This window comes from Aulonocara stuartgranti (assembly GCF_965226115.1).
Source record: "Aulonocara stuartgranti genome assembly, chromosome: 6".
NCBI classification, from domain to species: Eukaryota; Metazoa; Chordata; class Actinopteri; order Cichliformes; family Cichlidae; genus Aulonocara; species Aulonocara stuartgranti.
This window is the reverse complement of record NC_138944.1, coordinates 33,664,482-33,691,712: the sequence shown is the minus strand read 5'-3', so window position 1 is coordinate 33,691,712 and position 27,231 is coordinate 33,664,482. Positions and strand designations below refer to the sequence as shown.

At 41.1% G+C, this 27,231-nt stretch overlaps 1 protein-coding gene across 2 annotated transcripts in view; it reads left to right on the top strand.

Moving 5' to 3' along the window:
* syngr1b (synaptogyrin 1b) overlaps window positions 1-23,551 on the top strand; it is a 29,608-nt gene extending 6,057 nt beyond the window's left edge. Inside the window, exons 2-4 of one of the 2 annotated variants that reach the window (XM_082535083.1) lie at window positions 18,734-18,971; window positions 20,817-20,956; window positions 23,039-23,551. In XM_082535083.1, the coding sequence (XP_082391209.1) occupies window positions 18,734-18,971; window positions 20,817-20,956; window positions 23,039-23,254 (594 nt within the window). In that variant the 3' untranslated portion in view covers window positions 23,255-23,551. Of the gene's footprint in view, window positions 1-18,733; window positions 18,972-20,816; window positions 20,957-21,158; window positions 22,680-23,038 lie in introns of those variants that run through there. The other variant, XM_082535084.1, reaches the window with a different exon arrangement.
* The last annotated feature ends 3,680 nt before the right edge of the window (window positions 23,552-27,231 follow it).

The following is a 27,231-nucleotide window of genomic DNA, read 5'->3' as shown; positions in this document are numbered from 1 at the left end:
ATCACCCGGAGCTTTCTTTAGGTGCCTTCCCAGCTGGGATAACCACACTTACTCAGGGCCGCTGTATCTGTGGCGATGGTGTTCGCTCTGTGTTGTAGCATACTGATGACACCCAGTTTGTGCTTCAGTGGATGATAAGAGTCAAACCTTAAATTCTGATCCGTGAACATTTGTTTATGGTACACATTAACTTTTAAATGTCCTCCGTTACTGATGGAAATCTCACAGTCTAACTAGTCTAGCCTGTCATATCCTTCCAGGCAAACTTGATGTCTACTGAGTTACTGTGATCAGTCAATTATGGTACATCCTGACATTTTTACCCAGGTGTCATCTACATACCTGAACCACTGAATTGGTGGTGTTTGTTAGGCTCAAATGTACTAATTCATCCAGGTAAGGAAGTCATTATGCAAATGTACCATTTATGCCGTTGGGGAAACCTGCATTCAGCTGAGACTTAAGAAGTCACTTGGATGAGTGACGAAACGTTTGTTCCAATGAAAAGTCTTCTTAGTCTTCTGGTTTACTTTGGTGAGGGGAAAAACAAAGACACAGATCTATCATTTCATGAAAGGGATTGCTCTGATTTATTCAGATACTGAGACTCTCAAAACATCAACGATATCTACACTTTGGAGCATAATTTTTTCTTTTTAGTCAGCAACTGAGTAGTGACAACAGGAACACCCTGGATCCAGCATTACCTCGTCTTTCTGGAAGGTTTTCCTCTGTTCCTCTGTTTCTTATTTCCTTTTGTCTTTACTTTGAGGAGTCCTCAGCTGCAGATTTAAGTTCCATTACAACCAACCGTTAAACTGAATTTACCTGTTATTATCCTGGTAATGGTCTGTCATTACGTTTTACAGCTGAAAATCATTGTTGAAACAAACTAGGATAGGTAAATTATTGTGCGATTAGGTCGCCTGGGATGGAGATCTCCAATACAGTCACTAAAGTGACTTTTGCATGAAACACAAACATTAAAAACGATGAAGTTAGCATCACCCACAGAGCAAGGGTAGACACTTTACGTGATTGGATTTCTCCTTTAAACATTTGTTGATGGGCGACGTCACAGAAGAGCGTATGAGAGAGAGGAGACCAGAATGAATGAGTAAGAAAGAGAAAAGTTTATGAATGTTGGTCGAGGATTCTCTGCCCTCTCTTTTCCATCCATCTCCCACTTGTTCTGACTCATGAGGGCTGAATGTGGAGGTGATAATGACGTGTGTGTCCGCCTCAGAGAATCAGCGCCGGATTTTAGTTACGAGAGTATTGGATGGTGAAAAGAAGAACAGCGAACACAGTGACAGGTGCAGGGAGAGTAACGTGGCCGTGATAATTTTCTAATTGAGGAAATGAAAATATTTGGATTTAAGTAAGCTGAACAGGGTCAACCTGACTCACAAAGTAAACATGACATTGTTTGCCTGTGGTTCTGCTTTGATCTGTGCATAAAAGAGAATTACTTTCAAAACTTGGATCGATCCCTTGAGTGAAGTTCCTTGAATTCTGCTGCTGTTCAAGGATTCGGGTTATCGCAGGGGTAACATAAAGCATCACATCACTATACACCTAAATATGCTGTTTAGTTCTGTGTTGTGCTCGACTGTGCTAAAGAAGCATTTTTATTTTCAGAAGTCAACATGCCCAAAGTAGAACTTCTGTCTGCCCTGTGGATGAAAACACTGATTAAAGTTCACAATTTAACTCTCAAAAAAGACAAAAATACAGTAACATAGAGACATATATACGTATAGGCATGATTATTTTAAATATAAACATGTCTTTAAAAGTCAAACTATTAGACACAGCTGGCTTGAAAACTGCTAATAATGTTACTTATTTCAGCCTGGCCTAAAGTATTTGCTTCCAAGAATCCAGTTTCTTGTCATTTTTTAAAGGGGTCTCAAGAAATAGTTCTTAAGGCTTTCTGAAGGTTATAAAGTGTTTTTGTTTTTTTTACATTTTTACACATTCACAGTCCAGTCGGTTCATTTTTGTGACTGCATGTTAAACCACTTAACACTGACCTAGGAATCATTCAAGCACAAAAAAGGCCCCAAACTCAAGGGATAACCCAGCCTGCACATAACAAACTGTCATGAATCGCTGTGCGGCAGGCAGGAGTTGGACCCAAAGTGCAGGACTCACAGACTCAGGGAGGTGAACTCAAAACTCAGCTTTATTTGCTGGCAGGGAAAAAAAAACATACAAACTAATCTAAACTGGGAACTTGGAAAACTCACAGAGAGACACACAGGGAGATCCACACAGCAAGAGGGACGACGCGACACTGACTCAGAGAAACACAGGGTTTAAATACACTGGGAAGTAACGAGGGGAATGAGACACAGAAGGAGGGCACAGCTGGGAGAAATCAGGACTGACGAGACAAGCAAAGCAGGACGCATTCACATGAGACACGGACCATCAAAGTAAAACAGGAAGTATCACACAGAGACGCGAACTTGACACAGTGGAGACAGCAACTAAGAAATACAGAGACATAAACCATAAGGCAGAGGTCTAAGAACCAAAATACACAGGGAAATACTCAGCTGGGAACACAAGAGACTAGACTAGAGAGAGTAACAAAAAACCAACCATGAGAACATAATGCACAATGCAGAGTGACAGAAAACAAGAAACTCAAACATGCAAAGACACACAATTACACAGAACAGAGGGGACACAGAGAGACATGAAGGGCAAGGGATCAAAACTAGAAGCCATAGAATAAATCACACACAAGTACAATAATACAAAAATCACAAAGAACTAAAAACGCTGGGTCAGGAGACCCAGGACCGTGACACAAACAACCTAAGAACGAACCTATTTTAAAGGGTATATTTAGACATTATGTTACTAGCAGCCTCCCAAAGATACATATTTTTCCCTCCATGTCTTTAGTAGAATGTAAAAAAAACGCTAAAGATAAGAGTCTCACTGACATAAAATAGCACGTCTGCACCAACAATGTGATTCCCAAAGAGCATTTAGCCAAAGACCTGACATTCCCAGCATGGTGAATCCTATCTAAAAGTGGACATAAACTATGAGCTGCTGTGGAAAATTCTTCTGTCCTGATATTTGCTCTGTAATTAAAACACTCTTACGTAAATAGCGTTGGATAATGTTTTAAATTTAGCCATGATGGTGATTAGCATTGCAGAGGTCAAGAGATTTTGTGCTTGATGAGTAACTATTTTATGTCACCAGCACAAACCCGTTGCAGTGCAGGGCATTCCGTCATCTCCTGGTTACTCACACACCCACAGTGTGTCAGCACCTACATGTCAAAATTCAGATGTTGTTCGAAAGCTATTTTAAGAAGCAAGTTGCATTTTTATGTTGTTTGACTGCCTTAATGTGACTGTAGTAGAAATTGTGAACATAAAGTCTGCAGATGTTTGCATTAAATATTCATAAAACCTAAAGCCCTGTCAAATAATGTTTATTATACATCATTCAAATTACTCAGCTTTTTGGCCAGCCAAGCATCCTAAACTCCCCACTGATATAACTTCTTACTGCGGTTGAGATAGATCTTATTATTAAATTCAGTTCACTTATTTCTTATTTCTCACCCTGCGACAGACTGGCGACCTGTCCAGGGTGTACCCTGCCTCTCGCCCTATGACAGCTGGGATAGGCTCCAGCGCCCCCCGCGACCCTGAAAAGGATAAGCGGAAGCGAATGGATGGATGGATATTTCTTATTTATATAATCACACCCATAGTTGCCTCAGTGTACTGTCAGGTTAAGACCCTAAAAAAACAGAACCATTAGCAAGTACTTGGCAACAGTGGGAAGGAAAAACTCCCTTTAACAGGAAGAAACCTCCAGCAGAACCAGGCTCAGGGAGGGACAGCCGTCTGCTGTGACTGATTGTGGGTGATTCTTTTTCTGACTGCTATATATTTGAAATCGCAGTGTAGTGGAAAGTTTTGTTTGTTATAAATCTCTGTTTGGACCTAATTATTAGCATGCATCCAATGCTAAAACAGTTGGAAAATGTAACATCTGTAGTGTAAAATAAGAAGCTGAACGTGGGAACACATCTAATCTGAAGAAACATCTGGTCAAATACAAAGTATGTCTGAAAGCTGCAAAGTGTACCGTATTTGAAAGACCGGCAGGTAACATCAACGTGCCTGTTAAGAAGGTGAACCCAGGAATGGTAATGATGATGATGAAAAGCTGTTGTCAGAGAAACGGCTTTTTGACACTGTGCTGTTGACGTTTTAACTTTTAGCATTTGTTTCGCAGCGCTGAAATGTCATATCAGCATGGTATACTGTAAACACACACAAAACCTTAGTATGTAAACATAACCAACAATTGTCTCACACTACCATTTAAATACTGCAGTGTGCAAGCACTGTGACAGTGACGTCAACATCACAGACAGTGCCAGGCAGTAACCAGCAGCTGTTGTGGTGTGTAAAGTACTGAAAAGGGTACCGCTGGGTACCTGTACTGCTTGTGTTCACAGGTAAATAAAGCCTGAAAAAATGAATCATCTTCTAACTTAACCAACTGATCGTTTTCAGTTTGGTGATTGGTTGAGATTCAATTCAGCATGAATAGTTCATGAGCAGGCTGAACCCTACTTTATTTGGGTATATCATCATAGTGCAGTACATTGATGTAGTTAGTGTCATATAATGCAGGCTGGCTCCAAAAGCAAGTCACTTTCAATAGATTCCTGTGTGTCCAACTTTACATCAGAAATAAATGTATTTACAGAATGGTACAAAAACACTTTTGGTCTCTATGGTTATTTTTCCCATTAGTGATAACCTTATAGAGGGTTGAAGTATATATTGTTAATTATTCTTAAGATTTATAGTTCCTGTTGTTAAGGCGTGGCCCTTTGTAGCCACTGGGCCTCACACCCTTGCTATTTGTGTTGGTGACTTTTGGAGCATTTTGCTTCATGCAAATACCTGATCACGGTTTCCCTTGCAACTCATATGAGAAAAGAGAGTAAACTCTCGTAACTTGAATCATTAAGATAAGACTTCAAATCTCTTTGGCTACAGCCATCTTTGTTCCTTGTCTGTGGACTGGCTGAACACACTACAAAATTGCCCTTTCAGTTTCACTTGCTGTTGCCATTAAAAAACGTAAAAAGCAGGCCTGTAACTGAATGAGCACCCGTACCAGATTGCAGTGCTACTTTCCCTTGATTCTGTTTTAAGCTTGGCTTTACAAGATTGAGGGACCGTCTGTTTTCTTGCACTGATACATGCTTGTTTTCTGGGCTCGTCTGGTCATGTTCTCACTGACTGCCACCACATTTCAAATGGAAACGAGATAATAATGCCCCCCCCCCCCCCCCCCCAAAAAAAAAGGCACAGAGGCGTATGGAGGAGAGCATTGTGTGTGTGACTGAGTGACTCGACAGAACAGACATCAGAGTGCCGTTGTGCTCTGAACTTGTGTTTCTGTCTGTCTCATTGTGTACCCTTGGTACTGCAGTGGCTCTCCTTGAATTGTACTTTGACAAGGTCTCCTGTCTCTCTCACTCTCTCTTTCATTACATGAGCAGCTGCTGCCATGGTGACAGCAGAAATCAGGTATCCCCAGTCTGGGCTGACATTCTGCAGCAGACAATAAGCCCACACACACACACACACACACACACACACACACACACACACACACACACACACACACACACACACAGAGGATGTAATATCCTCCAGCAGTGATCCTGTATTATGCAGCAGATAGCTCTGCTCACTTCCCACTGTCATAACTTACTTTTACTGATCATTCACTGCATTCGCTTTGGTTTGTTCTCTTCAGAGCAGATAAAAGCTCTGAAGCACATAAAAGGCAAGAATTTGCAGAAATGAACATGTTCTTTCTGGGACGATCTGATTGCATCAACAGTGCTGTCTTCTTTATCTGTACTTACATCATTATGGTAAGCAATAATGGAAATTTCCTCCGTTTTTGCAATTAGATAATATATTAATGTCACTGAGAGCACAGCACACACGTCAGATACTGGTGATGTGCTGCTGAAATGTTTCTTTTTCCTTAGTCCATATTTTAATTACTACCTATATGTCAAAAGAATGGCATAAATCCAAAGGCATTGATGTTAGAAAGCTTTACACTTACTGTCTCAGAGTCAACACGTTCCCCACGTTCCTTTGCTTCTGACAGTTTCTCTAAACAACATGTAACATAAATGGCCATGAAACACAGTGATTGGTCGGGTGTGCCGAGGTTCAAAATAGGCCACATGTAAGCTTTTATCTCAAGTTCTTTTTTATTCATTAGACAACTGTTTGGACACTTGTGTCTAGTTCTGACCTCGATCTGTATCTACCTATTGATAAAATGCTGTCTCACTTCAGAGGACCTGCACATCCTAATAGTCTAGAACGCGTCATGAGAAACAAATTGTTCTACCCTTATTTCTTTTTCTACCTGTTTTGATGGGCTGGTGTTAGAGCTGGGTTATATCATACTGTTCACAGTAATACCAGTATAATGTTAGGCAACGATAAGAAAATGAAATATCGCCATAGAATATGGGTAAAACGCGCATGCGCAGTGCCTTTGTTTTCATACGCACATGGCGGAAAAAGCATGGCGGCGACGGAGAATGAGAAGGGCGAAAGCGGATCGTTGAATGAAACGGATGAACCAGAATTGGTTTGTAAAATGCTGCAACTTCAGTGGTGTGGAACTGGTTTAGCTTTCGTCTGTCAGATACACACCAAAGCACAGTTTTGGTAGAGCATGCAAGCGGGCTGTTGTTATTACAGTGTTTTTCGGTAAACTCGGCACACTTAAAATCAATCCTTTGATTTTCTGAAAAATCGACAGTGCCCCTTATAATCCGGTGCGCCTTATGTATGAATTCTGATTGTGCTTACTGACCTTGAACCGATTTTATGTGGTACACGGCGCTCGAAAATCTGTCAAATGTTTTAGTGCGAAGCTACGAAGCCGCTCTGCTTGATGGATTGTCGGAGCATTACAGCTATCGTAGGCTGGAGCCTCGCGGAGTGATACGTACTGTGCTTCAACATAATATTACCGTATTGTGTGTGTATAACCTCTTTTTAAGTTTTGTGGATATTATACATGGTTATGCTGAGGATATGTCGGCCAATTTCCACTGGAAATGCCTTTTGGTTAAACTGTCAGCAAGGCATTTGCATTTTCACTGTTACATTTTTATATAACTTTAATGCACATAAAAAACAGCTGCTTGTTTAAGTGAAAATACATTGATGGGGTTTTTGCACTAATAAAGTTGTGGAGTTGTAAAGTATTTTGTCTAGTGTCAATTATATCGTCAGTTATATCATTATCACAAATTTTCAAATGTATATCGTGATAAATATTTTTGGCCATATTGCTCTGCCCTAGTTGGTGTGTTCTTGGATGGTGGGCTTACAGCACCAACTGTTTTGTTTGCACAGCCTTAACCTTAAAATTGACTTTTCTCAACTTATTTTCCCATGGCATTGGCCCTGTGACAGCTGGGAAAGGCTCCAGCATGCAACCCCGAACTGGATAAGTGGTTAATAAAAATCGATGGACGGATTTACTGCCTGTAGCATGCAGGGGGAAAAAATGGCTGCAGTGTGCACATACTGTAGCAGAACAGCAGTAACCATTAGCACCAGATTGCTCAGGCTTAGATGTTGGAGCTCCACCTGAGCTCTTAGGATTTATCTGCAGAACAACCTCTCAGACCTCCAAGACCCCAGCCAGGCCTCTCAGCCAGGTTTCTCATGGCTTCTGCATCATAACATAGCCATGTTTTTGTGCTGCCTCGCCTTCATCTAATACAGTTTCCACAGAGAACACGTGCACATAGCCTGTGCTTATTTGCAACACAGTGTGCTCATAGCCATTCATCATTAATTAACATGAATTGTGTTCAGGCTGACTGAGAATCCCTTGTAAACAATTATCCTTAATATCCTTAATATTTTTCCTTTAAAAATGTAATTTTTACTGCAGGCATAAATATTTGATCAAGGCTGGATCCTGAACAAAAGATAATATGTTCAGATATTATCATGACCTTCCCATTCACTCTTGAATTTTTCTATAAAAGTGTTATCTTTTACCAGATGGGCAACCACCACATGGCTTCACATGGCTACTTAGCATAAGCTCCACTGATACACTACATAGCTGATTAGCTTATTATTATTAGCTATTTCTGAACCTGTATTTTTAAAATATGTTCATAATCACAAAACACTTACTGAAGAAAATACATCTAATTTTCCCCCTTTAAGCCAACTTTGCTAAAATCCTCCTCTCTGTGACATCATACAGATCCAAACGTTTAAAAAAGGAGTATTTTACCCAAAACAGAACCAAGCGACCAAGATGCATGTCCTGTTGTTTTTGCTCTTACGTGTTGCTTTCATGTTTTACTCGTTTTTGGTATTTTGAAGGCATCTAAACTACTTGGTTATATTTAAAAATAGATGAAAATGTGGTAATTTACAACTTTACATGTGTGAATTGTAAAAATATTTCTAAAATAAGTTCAAATCAGCGAATGAGTGATTCAACAAAGGTGATAACTTTCACAGGATTTGTTCCTTAAATGTGGGCACGCTATTATTATGAAAAGGCTGCACGTTGCTAACTCACGGTCTGTGCATTTGTGTGTGCATGGCTACTTCTAGTACAGGATTTTGTGAGGTACAGTGAATAGCCGGGTGACATGAGGCCCGGCTCAATTGTCTGGTTCTCAACAATGGATGCAAAAGGCCTTTCAGCCAGCACAACAGCAGCTTTAAATCATTCACAAGCAGACCGATTGAACCGATCTGATTTAGGCCTAGGTAGCAGCTGATATGGGTGCTGGTTTGTGGGTTTGTGGGTGTGTGTTTGTGTGTAAGTGTGTTTCATTGTTGCAATCACGTGCAAATATCAGAATTTCTGCTTAAAGCTCTAAAGAAGGTCTGAATGGAGAGACACAGCAGCAATTTCAAAGGGAGATTCTCAGGAAGCACATGCTTTCACGCACAAATGCACAACGTTTCAGAAGCACACACACACACATACACACACACACACACACACACATCTTGTAATCAGCATCGCTAAAGGGCAATTTGTGAGGGACCCTCTGATGGTCACAAGACCAGAGACAGCACGTGGGATTCTTCACAGTGCCTGCTTTCACCACATTCAGAAGCCTTGTGATCTCTCTACAGATTAAGCAGGGTGGGGTACCTTCACCTCACCCAGGCACACACACCCACTCAAAGGAGTCAAGTCACATATGAAACCATGTCACACTATTCACTGGTTATGGTTTCGAAGCTCTCGGGAAATGTTTAGGTGCAGTTCACATTTTTTTGTGCATTTTTTTAAGGGTGTTTTTGTGGATCAAGCTCGAATCGTTACACAAGCCTCGTCGGACTTTCGCTGCAAGCAGGAGAGAAAAGCTTTGTAATTCAATCTGCCCCCTGCCATGTGATACCAAATATAATTGTGATCCTGAAGATGGTGCGTGTTTTCCTTCTTAGTGAACCAGGTCACGCCGAGTCCAATCCATATTTCAAGGAATAGCGTTTGTGCATTCAGTGTTTGTGTCTTTGAAGCTGTAGCTGGAAAAGAAAGAAGAAAAAAAAGAGTTTGAAAGATGAACGCGAGTCCCTGGCGATGAGTTTATTTCCCAGTGCAGATTCTCTGAGCATTTCAAATCCAAAGTGTGTCACATCACTAAAAACTTGTGGCCCTGCAGGTACTTTTGTCCCTGTTACAGATACTCAGACTCCCTTCTGTATTCAAATAAAAAAAGTTAGGGGCCACAGCTGTACATGCTTCATAGATTACTGTGGAATCCAGTCATGCTCGCAATGTGACAGAATTGAGTCAACAGAAGGTGAGGGGTGAACCAGAGACATTGTAATATTGCCTGTATGTTAATCAGAAGGAGGAGACGTGACAGTTAAAGATTCCTGAATGGGAGGCTGGAAGGCTTCTGTTATGGAAAAAATGGTGGTGGAAGTGTAAATTCCTTCATGTGGGACAAAATCATCAAATCTTATAAGCTGTTCTGGTGACTAGTGCTTTAAAAGCATCTTCAAATCAATGTATAAAAGTCAAGTAGATTGATTTAAAAGATTCAAAAGAATCTTTATGGTTTCCTTTACTATATCAAAGAAGCGATGACCCTGCAGGTAAGCGTGTTAGCGACACTGCGCTTATCTCTTTAAAAGATAAAAGAAGAAGAAGAAGAGTGTGCACGTTTGTACTTCACAAATATCACGAGGACCCAGAAGAGTAGAGTTGATGTGTCAGGCTGGGAGTTAGACCAGGCGGTGAGTCTGTGTATTTAGGGTGTAAATGATCCTCACGCTTCTCCAAACAGACACATTTTGAACAGTTACTGTGCTGGTTTTGGCGATGACACAAAGGTAAGAGAGAAACACAGAAGTGTTGTGAATCCTGCAGTTTTTGGCCTTTTTCGAACTCATCAGAAATCATTTTGGACACCACGTCTTTTATTTTTATTGCACGTGCAAATATGCCACTTTTTCTTTAGCTTTAAACCCAGCGCCACAAATCCGTTGTGTCACATGGAGATTAAATAAATGAATAAATACATGCAGGGTGTTTTTATAAGAGGAAAGAGACTAAGTGAGCAAATAAAGTTATTATTGCTCTGACAATATCCCACATTATGGGATTGGCCTTATGCCTGTGCGTTTGTGCTGCAATGCTTGTGTGTGCGCATTTTCTGACCTGAGTCGTTAAGCCAGCCCTGTGAAGCAGTGGACAAACTGTGCGTGCATTTGAGCTGTGTATGCATGAGTATGTGTGTCGGAGCGTGCTCCTTTTTCCTGAAGAATGCTTGTGGGCATAGGCAGGGCCAGTAACGAGGGGAGATGGGAAAAGACGAGGGGGAGGGAGCAATGATGCAGCCGGTCTAAAAATAGCACCGCCTCCATGCCCCTTCTACCCCCGATGCTTCTCTTTGCTTATCCCCTTCACAATCCCACCATCTCCTCCTTTAGTTCTTCATCATGACAACAACAAAAACTGCAGGTAGATGAATGATGGGATTGAGGTGTTTGAGGTGCTACTGCCCTCCCCCATACATCCTTTAATCAGAAAGAGGAGTGCGTGGCATGGGCCAGAATCCAGAGTGGCATGAAGTGGACCGAGGGAGGAGTGAGGAAACAGAAAGGTTGCGCATGCTTAGTAACAAACTGTTAGAGTTTGCCATCGAGACGCAGATTTAAATGCCAGCTTTCTCTCTGTGCTGGAGCTTTAAAATGGAAATAAGAGTTTGGCTTTTGTTGCTGTGTAGAACAAAATGAATGAGTGTTACTCTGTTTATCTTAACATAGTCTGCTGAATCACTTTTATTAATGCTTATTAGTATAAGTAATACAGCCAGGGAAGGTCAGTTTTAAGTGCGTACTCTCCATTCATTCAGGTAGGTGATTGCTCATAAGCTCATCACCAGTCTGTCAAACTATAACACTGTAGGTGAAAGAGACGGTGGCCATTATTCTGGGGATTCAGGCTTTTTGTCAGAGGCAGGGAACATTTTTTTTGATACAAGCTGCTGTTGAACAAAAAATAGAAATATGCGATGAAACCATGACAGATATTTTTAATAAACCCAGGTCATTGTCCCAGACTCTGTGTCAGTCTGCTGTGCCGTCCACTTAAATGCTTATTAAACATCGAAATACAATCCTGCACGATCTGCGAAGGAATGAAAGCATTATTTAAAAACATAACTCATGAACATGTGCATGGTCATATTCATGGACATGGATTCAATTGTTTTGAATCCATGTGAGACTGTTCACAGTGTTAACACCATCACAGTGCAGAGCCGCATCACTGACATGCAGAGGTGGCACAAGTACAGACATTTTGTCCTTAAGTAGAAGTACAGGTACCTGTGTCAAAAAATATTCTGGTACAAGTTAAAGTACCGATTCAACTTTTTTACTCGAGTAAAAGTGAAAAATTACCAGCTCTGTACTCTGTGGCTGGGCGTGGTCTTCTGTGGTGGGGCGTGGTCTGTGGTGCCGCTGCAGGGGAGGCGGATGCACCATCCTCAATCCCGCCTCGCCGGCTTAAAGTCTGCACTGGGTCCTGCAGTATTGGTGTTGGTGATGTGTGTGGCGGCAGCTGTAGAGCTGCAGCCGTGTGTTGGTGAAAGTGTGCAACCGTGAAAGTGTTAATAAAGTGATGCTGAAAAGCACAAGCCTGTGGTCGGGTCCGTCGTTAATGCCACATACTTTTGTGCAAAGCTAACTGGACCTTGTGCTAAGTTATTGTTGTAATAAAATAATATTAGTAGATAGGAATACAAGTTTAATTTCAGTCTAAATTTAATTTCTAATAAAGGTACTCTTGAATCATAAGAAGAACATGAGCAGAGAAAAAGAAGCAAAATAAAAAAATTGCTTTATTTTCTGTTGCCTGCCTTGTAGAGGGTGACTTTGCCTCTAAACAGGAAAACATGTAGGGAAGGGGTTAAAGTGGGATTCAGCAGGTGGGGGAATCAGATGGAATGGCTCAACGTGAGGGAAAGAATCACAATTTCTATTGAGAGCTCCGGTAGATTTTCTTGACGTGCACGCTGTGATCAGCTGATCTGCTGCTCTTTGCAAATTTACAAAACTGATTTCAACGAGATGTCAGCAGACGTTTCACGAGTTGCCCTGGCAGATTTCCATCCTCTGACAGTATACTGCAGAGTCCTTTCACACAACCTTTAAATAACACGGTTATTCTGTCTCAGCATGCGTCCGTACTACCTGCCCCGGGAGTTCTTGCATGTTATCGCGATAACAGCGTATGTCCCCCCCTCGGCCAACGCGGATGCAGCCTGTGACTCTCTCCACTCTGTGGTCAGCAGACTGCAAACACAATCACCGAGAGCCCTTCTCATAATATCAGGGGACTTCAATCATGCCTCACTGGACTCCACACTGCCCACCTTCACCCAGTATGTGACCTGCCCAACCAGAGTCAATAAAACACTGGACTTACTGTATGCCAATGCAGAAGAGGCATACAGTTCATCACCTCTCCCTCCCCTGGGCAGATCTGATCACAACCTGGTGCACCTTGTCCCTGTGTATGAGCCCTTAGTGCGCAGGGAGCCACCAGCCACCCGCACAGTACAGAGATGGTCAGAGGAGAGCGAGGAGGCTCTTAAGGATTGTTTTGAGTCGACTGTGTGGGAGGTGATTTGTGATGACCACGGTGAGGACATCGACAGCCTTACTACATGCATTACTGACTATATAAACTTCTGTGTGGATAACACTGTACCTACCAGGACTGTACGGTGTTTCTCCAACAACAAACCTTGGATTACCCCAGAAATTAAAACCGTCCTCAAGCAGAAGAGGGCCTTCAAATCCAGAGACAAAGAGGAGTTGAAAAGGGTGCAGAGAGAGCTGAGGGGACTGATAAGGAATGGGAAGGAGAGCTACAGGCAGAAGATGGAGAACCAGCTTCAACAAAACAACGGGCCCTTCGGATCACCCTGTTCAGAGACTGAACAGGGTGATCCGAAGGGCCAGCTCTGTTCTAGGATGCCCTCTGGACCCAGTGGAGGTGGTGAGTGACAGGAGAACGGCGGCTAAGCTGTCATCCCTGATGGACAACGTCTCCCACCCCATGCAGCAGACTGTGACAGCACTGAGCAGCTCCTTCAGTGGGAGACTGCGGCACCCACGGTGTGGGACGGAGAGATTTCGCAGGTCTTTCCTCCCCACTGCTGTCAGACTCCATAATAAAGACTTTAACTGATCAAGCACACACATCCATACATGTGCAATAATACTAAGTGCAATAATCCTTTCTGTCATCGTTGTATTTTTACTCAGTTGTATATAGTATTTGTATTTGTATTCTATTTTTATCTTATTGTATATTTATTTTATTTTATTCTACTGTATATAGTATTTTATTTTATTCTATTCTGTACAGTTGTGTACTGTATTTATTCTTATTGTATTCTAATTTTTGCCTCATAACTTTTGCACTGTCCACTTCCTGCTGTGACAAAACAAATTTCCCACGTGTGGGACTAATAAAGGTTATCTTATCTTATCTTATCTTATTGATTTGCAGCGTGTTTCACAATATGAAGAAACACAATGCCACATTCAAAAACATGAGGACTTACATGTAAGCTTTAACTTTACAGTTTATCAAATACGACTGAGCATCCTTACCTCTAAATCTAACCTCCCTTCGTCCTCTCCTGTCCGGTCTTTGAGTGGAGTTAGCGCTCTCTCTCTTTTCTCTCGCTGTGAAATACGGCGGCTGGATCGTAAGCTAGCAACACAGCGTGTGTGTTTGCTGATGTTTGATGAGGTGATATAAATGTTACATTTGTAATTACCTGCCATTTATAAAAGTTACTCCCTTTATGCTCGCTGGGTAAAGGCTCTCACTGTGGTTTGCTGGAGTCCCAAAGTCTTAGGAATGGCTTTGTAACCCTTTATAGACCGACAGACATCACTGACTTTGTTCCTCAGCCTTTCCTTTAGAAAAAGCACGAGGCATGATGTGTTGCTTTTTGAGATCTTATAGCCTGCTTGTCATTGTCAGACAGGTTTATCTTTGGGTTATCTTTTTCTATTATTAACATTTGTTTGATTATCTGAAACAAAGTAAGTAAAGTCTGACAAATATGCAAACGACTTAGAAGTGCAGTTGTTTTTATCAGTGGGACGCTATAGGTTAAAGCTTCACAACCCACAGATAAAAAATGAAGTCATTGTGACTTGATTTTAAACTTTTATCCTTCACATAATCTAACTGATTGTATCTAAAGAGAAAAGAAATGCCAGTCTGTCAAATTTAATAGAAAGCAAGAACTCAATGTCAAATGAAATCGGGGTTTCCCAAGCGTGGACCGGACAGTACAGAGAAGCTGAAGGGCTCAAAAGCAGATAAAGAAGGAAGGAGCTGAAGAAAAAACTGTGCCGTAATCCCACCGTGACTGGCATCCCTGTCTCCTCCCGGCCCGGTAGCTAGCCTTCATGATCAGGGCTGTCAGAGGAGGTACACTTTGCTTTGTATTCAGTCTTTGTATCGCTGTCATTTATCTCACACCCAGAGACACGACAGCTGGGTAAACTGTACACACCAACCCAAGGTTCAATTCTAGCTTTTTATCTCTCTTTTTACACTGGATCACATTTAGAGATACCCTCTGAATCCATCACTCACCACAGCAAAGACCACACACAGACAAACATAAACACACTCTGCCTCTTATCCAGACAGAAAAAGCTCCCGGGAGGTTTGGTCTGAGGGTTTGTCAGCTGGATGAAGTTGTCTGATCTGCTGTTAGCAACTAAAAGTAGCATGCTACACAGTTTGTACTGCATTTGTTGCCATGAGAATATTGTTTCGTGATACTGCACTGAAGAGGAGCAAGGAGAAGAGGAGAGAGGGATTTGATGATATCTTATTAACCTGCTCCTGTTATTGACTCCATTTTGTATCCCTTTGGGTGTGCGCTCCTTGAGGCAAAGCGAGACAGACGCAGAGAGGAAAATAAGGGAAAAGACAAAGGAGAGAGGGCTCAGATGCTATCACAGTAACCTTGTCCTTTCTTTGGCTCCATTTTATCACTGTCAGGGTCCCTGCCTCGACCTTAACAGACTACTGCAGGAAGGATAAATCCTCTCCAGCATGTTCAGCTTTACAGAAGATCAGTATTACAGTGCCAGTAGCAAATACCTCCAAAATGACATTGAAATGATGTTCTGTAGTAGATGCAGTGCAGGAGCAATGAATGCTATTGTTTTGGGTTAACATTATAAGCATGTGCAGGCATGCCGTACAAGATTATGTACAGGAAATAATGGATGAAAGAAAATGGATGGATGGATCTCCCAAACTGCAGCTCTTGCGTGATGTTCCTGGTCTGCAGTGGTCAGTATTTATCAAAAATGGTGTAAGGAAGGAACAGTGGTGAACCAGCAACAAGGTCATGGGCGGCCAAGGCTCACTGATTCACGTGGAGAGCGAAGGTTGACCTGAGCTACTATAGCTCAATAGTCTGTGTCCTCCTCTCCATTACATCTTCAAAACTGTCCAGTTTGCTGCCAATCACAAAATCCATCATTTTGCTGCACACAGTGAAGGATCTCAGCTTCCTCAGTGTTGGTCTTCCCATTTAGCCCATTACTTGTACCTCAGTATTTCTGTAGGTGACACACTCTGGTGATCTACTGAAAGTCTAAGCTCCACAGTCTCCTGTGGAGCTACTGTACTGTGCATCACCAAGCCAGACAGAACAGAACCCATTCTCATATAATGTGCAGCATCTCATGATTTACCGCAAGGGTTTTCTTTTATTTCCTGTCGTTTCATTCTCAATAGCAGCGGCTCAGTTGTGTTTAATGCGTTTTAGAAGTCAAAGAAGGTGATTCTCACCATGCAGCCATTATTACAAGCATCGTATCACCTGTATGTTCATTAAGTGGAACAACCAGAAAGTTTGCTTTTGTGTGTTGCTGTTGTGTTAAATTGCAGTAAAGAAATGCAGCAAAATGCCAGCTTCTCAGAAAAAAGAGGCATGTGAGCAAAACTGTTTGAAGAAGACACGAGAAATGTTTAATAAATGATAACTGCAGGATTTCTGTGACAGTATGGGCTGAAAACACCAAGCTAAAGCTATTTTTTCATTACCCAGTCAGTCTAAATATATCACCCTACTGCAGCAAGTAGGAGTTTTATGGCCTGGAAATGGCTTTTATGAAACACTCAGAAAACATGCAAACATAGAAGGCAGCACTGGAGCACAAATATAAACTAGAGATGGCACGATACCACTTTTTTATGTCCGATACCGATATCATAAATTTGGATATCTGCCGATACCGATATGAATCCGATATAGTGTTTTTTAATCAATAAAACTGTTTTTTTAATATCTTGCTGCATTTTGTATAGGTTCATACTCAAGTTTAAATAAACAACAACATTAAAGCTATTCTGTTATACCTGTATGTAAAAAATACACTGCACCCAAAATATTTCATAGTTCAGCAATACTGATCAATCTAATAAACTTAAACCTGGTCCATCCTCCCTATTCTGGTATTTTAAAGAGTACTTAGCAGAAATATTAAGCAACCTAACTAATAGGGTTGCAAACTCCCAGCAAAAAATAAAATAAAATAGGGAACCACCCTCCACCTCATGATGCTTAATCGACGTAATCAACTTTAATTTGATGCAGTGTGAAAAAAATGCACAGAAATCAATTATTTTTCAAGAAATATTAAATAGATTCAACATCTTGCTTCAACAGAACTGCAGACTGCACAGATGGTATCTTCCCAAAGGAAAAAGTAATATAGCTTACTAGGGTATATTAGACTTAACAGTTACTATATACAGTAATGGACTTTGGGTGTAAGATTCAGATAATTATTTATTAAAAGTTCAACATTTTAAATGAGAATGAGAAAGAAAAGTATGTCTTTGTGCCCCCTTCTCCCTGTTAATGCCCTATCGGCCCCCCTGGCTAAACTTTGCTAGATCCGCCCCTGCACAGTTACCAGCTGTCAGCTACGTAGAAAAAGATCCTGGTGTAGAAAGTAATATTAAATAGATTCTAACAACAGCTTATTAAGCTTAAACGTGCTGCTGTTGTTCAGCTGCTGGTTTCCTCTTTCTGGCGCGAAGTGGGCAATAAACAAACAAGAGAGACGGAGTCGCGACAGAAAAGCCGATCAGCTGATCGTTAAGCAGTTTCACGATTGAAGTAGCAGCAAGAAGAGGCAGTCGCTCCAGGTATTGGTTGTTAAGCTTAACGCGGGAATGCTTTACAAACATTCAGAGATGAACTTACACACTTGCTTTACTTCTCTCTGGGATCACTTTCTCAGAGATGAAATGCTGGTTTGGTAGCAGGCTTCAAATACACACAGCCGCTCCATCACGTGAGCACACTGCTCCGACGTGCTACGGTTATGAGCCGAGTTACGCCGTGTAGCAAGTTTTGTGAGGTGCTTTTTTATATTTCATGGATCGGATTACATTTTTTATTTCTCTCCGATATCCGATCCAGTGATTTACGTCAGTATCGGACCGATACCGATACGTAATATCGGATCGGTCCGTCTCTAATATAAAGCAGGAAAGTCAGATTGATGGTTCTCTTGCTATTTACACTCAGTCAGCAGCATGGAAATATTATAAGGATTGACACAATCTTGGTAAAGACAAACAATGATATACGAATGGTTGGTTGTCTCTGTAAAGAACTAGTGACACTACACGGGGTGTACTACACTTCTCGCCTAGTGCTGTCTGGGATAGGCTCCAGCCTTTGGCAATGCTGTGTGGACATGAAGTTAAGAAAAGCCATACATAATAGTGGCACCTGTTTGTGAAGTTCCCAGAAAAGTTTGACGTGTACGAAGTGGGACGCCATTTGAATACTCGACTTTCAACCTTTGAGCAACCAGGTGGAGGCAAATGTGACGACACTCATTCCAAATGCTCAAAATATGGAAACATTGACTTCTGAATTCAGTAGCAAACCTCAAAGCTGCTTTACATATAGAAGCACTTTACAGAGCCACTATGGTACACACTCAGTTCAGATGTTCTAAAGGTGCTGACATTAAATTCTGTCTTGTAAACTCTACCACAGTCCTGAAAGTCATATCTGTTCGTGCATTTTCATCCCTTCTTCTCTCCTTTCCAGCTCTTCTCCATTGTGATCTTCGGCTGCATCGCCAATGAGGGCTACATCAACCAGGCCAAAGAAGAGGAGGAGTACTGCATCTTCAACCGCAACCAAAACGCCTGCAATTATGGGGTGTTTATGGGCTCCATGGCATTTCTTTGCTGTGTGGGCTTCCTGGCTCTGGACATCTATTTCCCTCAGATCAGCAGCGTCAAAGACCGCAAGAAAGCTGTGCTGGCTGATATTGGGTTGTCAGGTAAACACATTGTCTTTTCATACCGTATTTCTTTACAATACTTTATAGTTGTGAAGTATTTTGTTTGAGTTTGGATTTTACCTTCAGATGTGCTAAAGCCTCAGTTACACAGACCTAGAGACTGGTTTGGGGACCATGTGCAATCACATGCAAGTTGGTGAGTGGTTGCTGTCTGTCGCCGGGTGATACTGGCCGCAGAGATGGTGCTGCACCAAAAAACTTGATTGATTGGTCGGTAGCAGATTGCCAACTACTCATAAAAATCCCGCCTTACTTCTACGAGTCAAAAGGTGCAAGTTTTACTTTGAAGGTGAGCGTGCTACATTTCCAGTTTGCGCCACACTTTTTTCCGTTTCACAGTCTTGCTTGGGGAGTAGTTGGCAAGTGTTTGCAAACAAGACTTCATCTTCCATCTACAATACAGTAACTGTGGGAATCTGCTAGCAACCAAAGCAATCACAAGGGTATTTGCACCGTATACCTCTTTGCGACCAGTTTCGCATAGCAAGCGTCAGCAACCACTTGCTATCTGTTCATGGAGTTCACATTTCTTCCAAGCAACAGGTGATTGCCAATGAGTCTCTGGGTCTGTTTGTCTGGAGATCAACAAAGACTCCTACAAACAGCTTTCATAAATACCTAAATTCACTTCCCATGGATGCTCGAACCAAATAGGCCTTTTTCTGTGCAAATTATCCCAGCCGCTCAAAATATACTACCTAACAAAAACCTGTCAGCGATTTTTGTAATGTATAAAAATGCCGTGCAGTTAGGTTTTTACAACAAAAGGAGAGATGTGTGACAGGGATAATAAGTAGACAAGTACTCATCTGACACTAACAAGTCTCTGAGATGTTGTGCGTTGGCGTCCCTGACAGTGGCTTCCACTACTTCTCCACTGCACTGCTACTGCAATGAACTCAAATATAATGACAGGACAGTGAAGTGTCGGATCGGTTAATGAGGTAGTTCCTGTCACAGACAGAGTTCGCCCTCCCTGTTTTCGTCACCTACACTCTCTGACTCTCTGATTTTCTTGCCGTATCTGTTGTAATATGAGATGGTTTCCACACTGAAGAAATAAGGGAACCTGATAATCCCTGGGCATTTCTGATTAGGCTTTATACATTGCCTCCACACTCCAGCTCTTTTAATTTCTCTCTCATCTTCCAGTTTCCCCCAGCCAGCAGGAAAGAATCATATCTGATTTTATGAGTGAATCCTGCTGTCTGACTGCTCATCTTGCATACCACAGGGCTCATTTTGGGGCCCATTGCTGTTCTCAGTTGATTGCCTCCACCTTTTCATTCTTATGCTGACTTAATTACCTGCTTTAGTCATCCAGCTGTGGTACCTGAGCTTTGTTTTTCTGCACTATGTGTTCGACAATTTGAGAAATATCTCTTTTTTTATGAGAGTCTTCAGTAAAACAGTTCTTGTTTTGTTAAACAAATGGCAGCAGGAACTTAGCCTAGCTAAGCTAAAAGAGTTGAAACAGGCGGGAACGTTTAGTTTGGCTTAATTACAGTTATACAACATATTCATCAACCAGTAGCTTATAGGTGAAGGTGGTGATTGGCTGAGTTTTGTCACCTTTATAAGACAGCTACCTATTCTCCCCTGCTGTTAGTGCATATTCTAACTAAACAGCCATGCAGATGTAATCTAATCAAGTAAGTACTGTAAATACTTAAACTAGTCTTTTAACAGATGAATTCAGTTGCAAACATTGTAATTTGCTCATATTGAGTTGCAACACGAGTTCCATTCTGTTATTTTGGAGTTAAGCAAGAGGAATTTCTTAGCAATTTTACTCCGAATCTCTGTTTTTTTTTCTTATTCCAGCATTCTGGTCCTTCATGTGGTTTGTGGGTTTCTGTTTCTTGGCCAACCAGTGGCAGGTGTCTGAGGACAACCAATTTAAGGAGAGAGGGGACGCTGCCCGAGCAGCCATCACCTTCTCCTTCTTCTCCATCTTCACTTGGGTAAGGACCTTAATGGCCTGATGCGGTGCTGTAACCAAAGACGGGACTGACAACCTTAAACCTTGAATCTTATTTGGCTTTTATCCTCAGCTTGCTTATATAGCCAGGGAGCTATATAAATGTGTCTCCCTTCATCTTTTTTTAGTACTGCTTACTGTTTCTGACATGTGAACTCATGACTGTACAAATATTGTTCCAACAGGGGGCCCAGGCTCTCTTCTCTATGGAGAAGTTAAAGAATGTGTCATTTGAAGAGGAATACACCAAGCTGTTCCCTCCTCAGCCTCATCAGTCTTTTGTTTGACTTTATCTTCTCTCTTTGTTGCCTTAACCATCTGCAGCAGGTCCTACACGCTCCTCTTTCTTTACTGAGACTGCACTTGATTTGGGCGCCCTCTTACAGCAAATACTGCCGTTGCTGACACAGAGACATAAAAGCAGACTTACTAATCCAAACACCTCCAAACACCCACATTAACAAGCAGGCTGACCTTATCATTCATCAGCGCAAGACACTCAACAGCTAAATTTACACATGTGCAGCTCTAAATATCTCAGGTGTGAAATCAGAGCTTTTTCTGTTGGAATTTCATGAAAGACTCATTTTATTTATGAAGAAAAGCTTCACCAAATTATTTTTTTAAATTTTTTTGTTGAAACAGATGTTACAGTCAGAGTATCTGCAACACCAAACCTGGAGCCCTGAGCAATTGCTGTCTCAGTTTTTAGGACTGGACACCATTTTTTCACGTCCTTAATTGTAATGAGTTTTTATAAAATTATTAATTGCTTACACCCCCACCCCCTAATTTTCAGTTCCTCACTTAAATGAATAATTTGATATATACTTACTCACAATCTAGAGCACATTGCAGTGTTGAGATGGTTATTTTCAGATATATTATTACACAGATATGTTGCACTCAAAATCCTCAATTGAAATCAATGGGAGAATTCGACAGCACTCAGACGTTGGTGGAAGTGTAACTTATAGGGGATGTTTTAAGCCTTTTCTGTTGTGTAAGATCTGATTGCTGACTCTATGTACTGCTGACAAGTGAAATGAAAGCTAATTTAGCTAATGCTTAGTAACACCAAACTTGTTTCAAGATGACCGACTTTGTTTATGTGCTGGACAGTTTCTCCAGTAGGACTTCAGGCTCAATCAATCAAGCAGAGAAATGTTAAAGAGCTTTCTGTTGGAAGATGTTAAGTTCAGATGGAGCGAGAACTGTTTCGCCTCGTTTACAGTGAGAACACAAGCTAAGCTGAGTCGTCTCGCTACAGACTCCAGCATATTTAACACATTTTATAGGGGTGTCAGTTTCCTCTGTGTTTGCACACACAGGCTCCCTCTTTCACTTTCATTTTATTAAATTTAGATGGTAGAGGTGTGTTAGAGCTTCAATTTTAGTCATTTAACATTTAATATTCATTGTCTTTTATGGCTAAGTTTTATTATGCGGGTGCTAATAAAATGTTCTATATTCATATTTACAAAAAAGTCTGAAATATTCAGGGTTCAGTCCATGTAACTCAGACTACAATGAGTGCAAATTTCCTCTAAGTATGTGCTGTGGAACGTTTTCTTTTGGACAGTTAGCTGGCCTGATGCGCTGTCATGTATCGACTTATAAAATCAAAAAAGGTTCAAAAGTACTGCACCTATTCAAGTGTCTGCAACATCTGAGCAGTCGATAATAAAGAAAATCTCCTCGTGTAACTTGAATCATTTTAACTTTCTCTGTGTTGCTCTGTTTTACCTCTGGCTTGTCCCACGATTTCCTTTCTGAATTATCAACACAAGAGGAACTCGTGCTCTTCTTCTAGAGCTACACAATGTACGAGCAGCGTTTTTTGTGCTGCTGCTTGAGGAAGTAATTCACTGTGACTGATTCACTAAAGCTGTCTAATAATGTTGTCAAGCTTTCCAGCCAACTAACCACTGTGTCCTCCTGTCTTTTGTTGTCTGACCCCTCCCTTCCTCACACTAACATCGTCACGTCTCTGTTTCATCATCTGTCTTCAATCGCCTCCTATTCATCTCCTCGTCCTTTCCCATTTACGATCCTCATCGCCAAGGCGGGCCAGTCTTTCCTGGCCTTCCAGAGATACAAGCTAGGGGCCGACTCGGCCCTCTTCTCCCAGGACTACACAGACCCCAGCCAGGATGCAGCCGGAGCCCCCTACACCTCATTCGGTGGGGATGACCTGGAGAGCCCGGGAGGAGGAGGAGGCCAGACCAACAGTGACGGGGCCTTCGATGGATCCGGAGGCTACCAACGTCAAGAATACTGAGATGTTAGGAGACATTTATGTATGCTGATGAAGTTGTCCAAGGTTTCTACTTCAAAATAATATTTGTGCTGTTTTGTGTTACACAAGAAACACTGAATCCATTACTTAGTGTATTGGGCAGATCTTTTATCACATCCTAGATCCAACAACCTCAAGTTTTGAGTTGCAAATTTATTGCTACAATTTACTGTTTTTATTGTTACGTGCAGGGGTTAAAGTGGGATCTGGCAGGTGAGGAGACCTGAAGATCGGGTGTAGCGGTGCAGCATGGGGAGAAAAGATTTACTTTGAAATAATTCACATAAAATCCTTGTTTGGTTTTTGAGTTCCAGCAGATTTTTCTTTGTGTTCATGCTGTGACTCGATATTCACTGTTATTCACAAGATGTAAGCAGCTGCATGTACGGCTGATTTCACCTAGACAGTAAAAAGTTAGTATAAAAAGATCGGATTCTATGAGTAAGTGTGCACCACGCCATCACCTTAAATGTAAATTGATGTCTGCTACACCTGATGTAAGCTAACACCACAACACCACAGCCTATAACAGTCTAACACAGTGCATCATTGTAAGCTCTATCACAGAACTGCAAACTAACTACACTAACCTGCAGTCTTTGACTGTCTAAAATGAGTATACTTCAATTAGTTTGACAACACGTGTAGATTTTAAAACTCTGAAACCAATTTTATTACAGCTTTAAATTTCATCTCTGAGATGAAATTCTCTCTGGGAAGTACACTAAGTTGCTCCATTTATTCTCCTCGTCTTTAGTGCGAGGAAGATGCTGAAGTACCACGACCACAACTTTACATCTGCACCATGAACACATCACAGGGATGAGAAGGAAAAGGGGACGTGTTAATGTGTAAAAGCTCTGTGGTGTGTTGTTATTTTCTTACTACTGAGCAAGTGTCTCCAGGCCATCACTGGAAGTAACACCAGGCTGAAGCATAAGAAAAATGAACTCATTCCACAATCATTTATTATTTATTAACTCAAGGTAGGCTACCAGAAAATTGTTAAGACCCACTTTAACCCCTGGTTATGTGCACAAAATAATGTGCCTGTGACAATAAATAATGTAAAGAAAACATATTATTAAAGGTCAGTACAACAAAAAAGAGCGTACTTTTAAAAAGAACAGGGAGAGATTATGACATTTTACATTTAAGACTTACACCAACGATCAGCTCAGTTGACTTTGTGATCTTAACAACAGCCTCTGCATTTAGGTGGTGATTTTTATCCCATGTGACAAACACTGTAGTAATCAGAAGAAGTTAATGTCATCAATTCTGGCAAGTTTATCTGTCTTTTTGTCAAAAAAAAAAACCTCCACAAAGAAATCTTGGGCATCCCCCAGATTTTGGATGCATAGGTAACAGGTGGTGATCTGCAGTTAGGCAGACAAACATCAGTGGGTTCACTTCATCCTTGGGAAGGAGCTACAGAGTGCAAACACGCCAGGTTTTACTGGAGGTGTTAATTCGGGGTTTGGGGGCAGGGGGTGGATTAGAAACTATCGGCAGGTCACCCTGTAGCTGATCAATGCTTGTGACCACACTGCCTTCAACTTGTGAGGTCTTCAGTTGGTCAGCAAAATAAGTGCGATAGCTAAAACGCTCCCAAACAGACACGCACGCACAGGTTCACAGCCTATCGATGCTGCGAACACAAGTTTTTGCTGACAGAACTCGTCGATGGGCCATTACAGGATATCAGCATAGATAAACAAGCAGCAGTGGCGTATCAGGCAACTAATCCCCTCCCCTGTATAATGAGACTGTGTTTGTATTGAAATTTGTCCTTTTTTTCTTTTTTCCTTGAAATGTTTTTATGTTTCCCTGTGAAGCTTTTTCTGTCCTCAATTGTTGCCTTAGTGCTGACTGCCAAGCAGAATCCATCACGCAGGAACACAAGCCTCCACAACACACTGATGCTCTCTTTCAAAGTCTTAATGTACAGCAAAACGAATTTGGTCCTGTTTTGTCCTTGAGCACGTCAAACCACTTTACAAAAGCAAGCGTTTGTCATCAGTATAGAGCGTTCCTTATCAGCAGATCTGCGGAAAACTTGTGTTTTCCGCTCGTTGTCAACAAATCTGCAGGCATCCTCAATATTTATGAACATGCATCGCTGCTCCATGTGCTCCATTTTTCTCCAGTGTATCTGTCTGTATAAACATATGTAAATCTATAATTGAGTATATAACAGTGTTTGAAAAAGATTCTGCTTTATTTTAGGGCATTAAGTTAGTTCTATATTTAAAAAAGACAAAAGAAAGAAAGCTCTGTGGTCTGTTGAGTGTTATTGTGATAAGATATATGGTGAGGTTATCCATGCCTCGTCCTTTGTGTTGCTCTCGAGGTAAGGAGAAGTTTTTATTTTGGGGATAACAATATTAAATATTAAAATATGCATACATATATATGGCTACGGAAAATGTGACCAAATTATCAAAGTATATATGCACATATATACTTTATGCTGTACATCTGTGTAGATGTAGAAATGTGTGATGTTCCTCTGTGAAATGAAGCAAATTAAGATTAAAGAAAAAACAATTGTGTACAAATGTATGTTTCTGATGTGGTTTTAACCAATAAAAATAAAGAAAATACTGAACAAAAATGCAAGATGAGATGAGAATCTCTGGTGTTGGATTTTTGGATTACAGTACTGTGCAAACTTTATGAGCCAACCCTCAGAATTAAAATACATTGGCAGTGTGTGTGTGGTTGTTTTTGTGCTGAAAAATGAATCCTTTCCCAATCAGATGCTTTCCCGATGCTATTGTATCTGGCTCAAGGTCTAATAGTACTTCTCTGAGTTCATAATTTTAGCAGTTTTGACAAGATCCCCACAGCCCTGATTGAAATGCTGCCCCCCAAAAAGGACAGAGCGTCCACTGGGTTTTACAGGTGGCTGTAGACACTCACTGTGATACCTGTAGGCACTGATTTACAGTCCAATCGTTTTTTTCTTTTCTCTTCCCTTCCTTAAAAATGGCTTCTTGTCAGCCACCCGTTCACTCAAACAGTTTCTGATGAGGTTTCGTTGAACAGCAGATGGATCAACGAAATGACTTACAGATCTTATTCATCTCGTGTAGATATTTTTTAGGCCTGCCACTTCACATCTTGTCCTCCTCTTATCCAGTGTCCTCACATTTTCTGAGGGCACACTAAACATATTGCTGGGATATGCCAGCAACAACAACAACAAAAAAAAAATCACTCAATGGCAAAAGAAATATTTTGAAAGACTGTCAGAAAGCATGGAGAACTATTGCTGAAGACCACTTGATGTGGGGGTGGCTCAAGATTTAAGTTCTAAATGTTGTATCTCTCTTGAAAAATATCAACTTTTCACCTGGGGTGAGCTTACTTATGCAGGAAACGTTTATCCGTTTATTTTTCAAAGCTGTAAATGGTCACAAGCAGGCTGGTTAGTCCACTATTTATAAGACACAGCTCCCCCTGCTGGCAGGAGTTTTACCCGCGAGTTCAACTGCAAGACAGCTTTTAATTTAATGCAGTTATTCAGCTTTTTTTTTTAAAACTTGCTCTTTCTTTTGTTTTAGTTCACACAGTTAACGTACTTTTAAAATAGTTAATTCGAGAAGAGTAAAGCTGCTAAGCGCATGTGTGGCTAATTTTATAATATGGAAAAATAGATAGTCTAAGCACAAAATACTAAATTAAGAATGTGTGCTACTTTTTTGGAAGGGCGATTGAATATATAGAAGTTTAGTATGGTAGTTTAAGAAATTACAATCACAATAAACATAAAAAGTGTAAAGCAAAAAGTGGTAGGTAGAGGTAGTTTATGGTAAACACATGGTGGCGGTATTGTCAAAGAAATCCGTTTCAGCAAAAAAGCAGAAGTCGGGAGTTTTTCTTCCTTTCTTTTTGTCGTTTTATTATTTATTTAAACAGTTTTTTTCAGTTTATTATTATTTACTTATCTTTTC